At 49.5% G+C, this 6,000-nt stretch overlaps 1 protein-coding gene and 1 long non-coding RNA gene across 5 annotated transcripts in view; one reads left to right on the top strand and one right to left on the bottom strand.

Moving 5' to 3' along the window:
* Positions 1–639: 639 nt before the first annotated feature.
* TGFBR3 (transforming growth factor beta receptor 3) overlaps positions 640–6,000 on the bottom strand; it is a 215,004-nt gene continuing 209,643 nt past the window's right edge. For 3 of the 4 annotated variants that reach the window (XM_031969337.1, XM_031969335.1, XM_031969336.1), the window contains exon 17: positions 640–1,863. In XM_031969337.1, the coding sequence (XP_031825197.1) occupies positions 1,748–1,863 (116 nt within the window). In that variant the 3' untranslated portion in view covers positions 640–1,747. The remainder of the gene's footprint in view (positions 1,864–6,000) is intronic. The other variant, XR_004234299.1, reaches the window with a different exon arrangement.
* Positions 1,238–5,997, top strand: LOC116423777. Its single transcript, XR_004234300.1, has 2 exons — positions 1,238–1,488; positions 5,639–5,997. It is a non-coding gene; the product is annotated as an uncharacterized LOC116423777 (long non-coding RNA).

Below are 6,000 nucleotides of genomic sequence, written 5' to 3'. Positions count from 1 at the left end.
TGATCTGACAGCCCCTGAATAGACTGAATTAACTTTTCCAGACTACCGAACCTCATTTAACTTTGACCAAATGGCTGCCATATGAGCTTTGGTGGCTACTTAGAATTTGACGTTGGAACCCTTCTGGTGGAGAATCAGGAACAAGGCACATTGTCTTCAAGTAAATGAGATTGGCTGGTGAGTCTGAGAGGGTGGGATGTGGTTGGTCCTGCTTAGGGAATTCTACAAAGTGACTGAATAAAGAACTGCTGGTGAAGCTATCACCATCAGTGAATTATTTAGCATGAGAAATTTCCTCTGGAGGATTTTTTCCATCCATTAAACACAGAGGTATCAGCTTAGGATATTTCATTTGCATTATATAGTTCCATTCCATGAAAAGTGACCTCTAAGCTGTTCTAAGTTTGGGATGTATTGAGAGCAAAGGTGCCAGATAAAAACTCTTCCATGTTTGACACAACTTTTGTCAGAGTCAATTATATCATTCAGGCAACAAACCAGTAGTTTAACAGAAACAACCATAATTTTCATCTTTAAAAAGTTTCTGGTTTTGTTCTTGTTTTTTTTTTTTTTTTACTTTATATTTTAATATGTAAATCAGGCCTACAGTTTTGACCTTTCTGGTTTTGTTCTTGCTTGTTTTTTTTTACTTTATATTTTAATATGTAAATCGGGCCTACAGTTTTGACCTTTCTGGTTTTGTCCTTGCTTGTTTTTTTTTTACTTTATATTTTAATATGTAAATCGGGCCTACAGTTTTGACCTTTCTGGTTTTGTCCTTGCTTGTTTTTTTTTACTTTATATTTTAATATGTAAATCGGGCCTACAGTTTTGACCTTTCTGGTTTTGTCCTGGCTTGGTTTTTTTTACTTTATATTTTAATATGTAAATCGGGCCTACAGTTTTGACCTGTTTTGCCAGGGTAGAGCCTGTCACCCCAAACATACGCCGGGTAAGGTCCGGCTGGGAAGCCGCATTCCTTCCCGAGCTGGACAGCCCCTCACGGTAGGTTAGCGGCCCCATCCGGGCCTCTCTCCGCATTATATCTGCTATCGGGGCGGGCGCTACCTCTGACAATTCCGGGCCACCTCCGGCCCGGCCTAACTGGAGCCCACAGGCAGAGGACGCGCCGTCAGCGGCTGCGGGCCTGGGCCACCGAGCGGGGCCGGAGATGCTCTCGGGGCCCTTTGGCATGAGGTGAAGGCCCGCTGCCTTGTGGGTGGGGAGGCGGGGACTGCGGCGGGAGCCACGCCCACCCACGAGGCTTCGGGCCGGGTAAGAGCGCTGCGAGAACCCCACAGAGGTGTGGGGGCGGCCCAAGGACCAGCCGCCCGCTACCTCAATGCCGGCTAGCAACGTCTCGGTTCTCCTTTGGGCGACGTCACCTACCTTCCCGTATTTCTATCCCTTCACCAACTCCTTGCACCGGGTACGAGCTGGAAATCCCAAGGAAGGGAGGATGTTTTTTCAGACAAGCAAGGTTATAAGGTGTGTTTCACACGAAGGAGCCTCCAACCAAGTCGCCGCGCGGCGGCCGGACAAGGAGTTTTGGTTTTTTACGCGTATCCTGACCCACCAGGGAAAGGCCCAAAACCCATGATGACGGAGGAGGGGGGATGGGGACGGATACGCCCGGTGATTTTTAACGCTAAGACCCCTTCCGGCTTTCCACGGGAACCGAGTTAACCCCCCCTTCCCCCCCATTGGAGGCTCAGGTGATAGACGGTCCCCGCCCCGCCCCGCGGGGTTAGGTGGTGCTGCTGGAGCAGGGCGTGCTCTGGGTGCTGCCGATGCTGTGGGCGGCGCTGCTGTTCTCCGAGGCAGGGGGGGAGGTGGGCACTTGTTGTCTTCCCGCCGTCTCTCCTGTCACCGAAAAGGAAAAAGGACTTACGTCAGAACACTAAGACATGACGTCATCCTCCTCCGCCTTAGGGGTCGCTTCGCTTCCCTCCCATCACGAGCGAGGCCGAGGAGGCCGGGGAGAAGCAGCGCCCTCCGGCGCTTGATTCGAAGATTGTCTTGTGTCGGTCCGAAGTAGGACAGACAAGGCGGCAGCGCGGAGGGAAGCATCTCCAGGCCTTTGGGCCCCGATCAGCCTTGGCATCCCCAGGCCTTTGAGCCCCGATCGGGCCCCGATTGGCCCTAGCATCCCCAGGCCTTTGGGCCCCGATTGGCCCGAGCATCCCCAGGCCTTTGGGCCCCGATCGGCCCGAGCATCCCCAGGCCTTTGGGCCCCTGACGCCGAAAGCATCCCAGCCTTTGGGCCCCGATCGGCCCGAGCATCCCCAGGCCTTTGGGCCCCGATCGGCCCGAGCATCCCCAGGCCTTTGGGCCCCGATCGGCCCGAGCATCCCCAGGCCTTTGGGCCCCGATCGGCCCGAGCATCTCCAGGCCTTTGGGCCCCGATCGGCCCTGGCATCCCCAGGCCTTTGCGCCCCGATCGGGCCCCGATTGGCCCGAGCATCCCCAGGCCTTTGGGCCCCGATCAGCCTTGGCATCCCCAGGCCTTTGAGCCCCGATCGGGCCCCGATTGGCCCGAGCATCCCCAGGCCTTTGGGCCCCGATTGGCCCGAGCATCCCCAGGCCTTTGGGCCCCGATCGGCCCGAGCATCCCCAGGCCTTTGGGCCCCTAGCTGGATGCATTCTGAGATAGACCTCCCAATTTCTTTGCAAAATCAGGGCCTTCTGAAATACGTTAACCCCTTTGGAAAGCTCCAGGCGGGTCAGATCTGTTGACTAATGAGAAGGAGGCTCATTCTCCGAGTCAGAGATAGGCTGAAGCCTCCCTTCCCCCCCCCCCCCCCCCCCCCCCAAGCCCAAGGTTCTTCCCGGAGGAAGCTGCAGCATCCTCAATAGCAGGACTTCAGCTCCTTCCAACCCCTTTCCAGGGCCCCTCAAGGCTTCTGCCAGAAACTCCCAGCAGCCAGCTGCAGACCTGGCCCCTGTGGCTTCCCTGCTGCTGGGTCTAATTACAGCTCTGGTGTCACCACCCGAAAAGCCGCCCACGATTCCAGCACTAACCCAGCCTGGCTCTGACTCTGTTTACCCAGCGTGCCTCTTCTCTGGGGAGCTGAGAGCAGGTGGCAAGCAGAGCTAGCACAGGGACCTTCAAGGAAGAGAGGGCATGAGAGCCGTATACTTTCTCCTTTCTGGGAAACCTTCAGCCTAAAGTCCTGGGGAAGCTGCAGCCTTGGAGCTCTGAGCTGGGGAGGACCAAGTCTATCAGGTGTCCAGACTAGATCCTCGGATGTAGGATTACATCCTACATTAACATGAGGGGCACCTGGGAGCAGAGGGACCAGGAAGGAAAAAAGGAAGGAAAGAGGGAAGAAAGAAAGGAAAAAAGGAAGGAAGGAAAGCGAGGGAAGGAAGGGAAGAAGAAAAGAAGGGAAGAAGGAAGGAGAAAGGGAGGAAGAGAGGAAAGAAGAAAAGGAAAGAGGAGGGAGGAAAGGAAGGAAGGAAAGAGGAGGGAGGGAAGGAATTAAAGAGGAGGGAAAGAAAAGAGAAAGGGAGGGAGGGAAGGGAGAAAGGAAGGGAGGAAGAAAAAGAAGGAAGTATGGAAGAGGGAAAGAGGGAGGGAAGGAAGGAGGGAAAGAGGAAAGGAAGAAAAGAAAAGAAAATTAGAAAGGAAAAGAGTAAGAAAATACAAAAAAAGGAAGAAAAAGAAAAAAAGGGAGAGAAGGAAGAAAGAACAGGAAGAAAAGAAAGAAATCTGCTCCTGAGCTGGGTAGGGACAAGGGACAGGCAGAGCAGCTAGATAGAGATAGAAGATTTCTACCAGTCCTTGACTTCTGGATAATTCCATTTCTGGTGGCTAAAGGGGCACAATGGTCAGAGTCGAGTCTAGAATAAAAAAGACCCGTGTCCAAATTTTCTCAGACACTCATTAACTATGTGATGTTGGCACGACCCTCGTCTTCCTCATCTGTAAAATGGGGGCTGTTTTTCCCCCTTATCTTTCAGGGTTGTTGTGCAGATCCAATGAGAAAACATTTGCAAAGGGCTTAACACAGTGCCTGGCGTAGTAGGTGCTTTTAAATACTTATTCCCTTCCCTTAAACATTTATTAATTACTTAGTATGTGCCAAGAACTGGCAATACAAAGAAGAAAAAAGAAGCACTTCCTGCTCCCAAGAAGCTCATATACAAGTGAGGGAAATAACATATAGAGCAAAAAATCAATTAAAAATATGTTTGGGGATTCACTTACGATTCCCATTAGCATAGAGGAATTCATTGAGGAAACTCCCTTTACCCACAGAGTGACCCCTGCTCTGCTACTAAGGCTTGTAAGGGATTGCTGGTGGGCACTGATGCAGCACTTTTACAAAACCCATTCCAATTAAAACCAAAGTAATTGAGGAAGAGGATTGAGGCAAAGTGCTAGGCTAGACCTGACATTGGAGGCTGTTCTCCTTGAAAGAAACTAATCAATGAGATGAGATGAAGGAGAGTCCTGGGAGGAAAATGTTCCATTTCTAGAAAGAATCCGATTTCCATCATCAGGACTTATCAGGACCCAGAGGAAAGGGCTTGGATGACCTTCCTTCCTAAATAGATGAAAGCCCCTGAGGGCAGGGAATGATGTCCATCTCTATCCCCAGCACCTAATACAGGGCACCTTCCATAAAGTAAGCCCTTAATAAATTAACCAAATATAATCTTCTTGAAGGTCCTTTGAAACCATATTTACAATTTGATTTTTTATTTTCACTTCTTACAGATATAGGAGCTGACTTGGCCCAAATCTGGATGGCCAAATGGCCAAACTGGAATCTGAAGCTGGATCCTTTCCAAATCAGTTTTCCTCACACATCTGAGCCAGCCTTGGGCCAAGGTCTACTGCTTTTATATTATGTCAAGGGGCACTGTCACACAGTGGACAGAAGCCAGCTTTAGAAATCAGCAAAGTAGGGTTGAAATCCTGCCTCAGACAAATATTGACTGTCTAACTGGGCATGTCATTTAACCTCTTGGTCTCCCCAAATAACTTTTTTATTTTTTATTTTTTTTATTTTTTGGCGAGGCAATTGGGGTTAAGTGACTTGCCCAGTTGTACAGCTATTAAGTGTTAAATGTCTGAGGCCATGTTTGAACTCAAATCCTGCTGACTTCGGGGCTGGTACTCTATCCACTCATCTAGCTGCTTCCTCTACCCCCAAATAACCCATTATAAGTATGAAACCACAAGTCCAACTTTTAATGAATTATTATGTTAGAATCCTTCTCGACTTATACATTTTCTCTAGGCACTAAGCTCCTGCTGTGGGGCCATTTTCATTGGCTGTTCCCCCCCACCCCCCCATGCTTATCTGCCTTCTGAAGTCCTTCAAGCCTCAGCTAAAATCCCCCCTTTCCATAAAACCTTCCCCAGTCCCATTAAAGCTGGTGCCTTCTCGGGAGACTATGTCCAATTGATCTTGTATGTATAAAGTTGTTTGCAAGTAGTTCCCAAGCCCCATCCCTATTAGAACATGAAATCCTAAAGAGCAGGAATGGTTTTATATTCCCTGTACTTAGCACAGGACTTGGTATACAGTAAGGGCTCAATAATGTTTGACTGACTGACTGACCGACTTATAGTACCAACTACAAACACTGTCTGGGTTCTAGCTCTGTTTCTCTCTTTTTCCACCAGACTTCATCACTGTGATTCCAGCTACAGAAGCAGACCCAAACTCCATTTGGATCCTTTTTTGACTCATTTTGATAAAGGGTATAGCAGTTCATTCAAGCCCCACCCCCTTGGAGCTGTTTTCTCGGCCCGAGTTTAGCCTGAGCAAGATGGCCAAGCTTCAGCACTGACAGTAAATAACATTTTCCCCTTGTGAAAGGGACATGTGCTTGCTTATTCACACTTCGGAAAAGGGCCAGCTCGACTCCCTGCCCAGGAAGTCTGAATATTTGCTTTCCAATCTCTATTTGCCAAGTACAATTTGTTGCTATGTCAGTTTATTTTAATCAGTTCCCATTAAAAAGTTCTTTCAACTTCCAGAATTT

Source organism: Sarcophilus harrisii, chromosome 4 (genome assembly GCF_902635505.1).
Source record: "Sarcophilus harrisii chromosome 4, mSarHar1.11, whole genome shotgun sequence".
Classification (NCBI taxonomy): Eukaryota; Metazoa; Chordata; class Mammalia; order Dasyuromorphia; family Dasyuridae; genus Sarcophilus; species Sarcophilus harrisii.
This window is presented reverse-complemented; position numbering and strand designations above follow the sequence as displayed.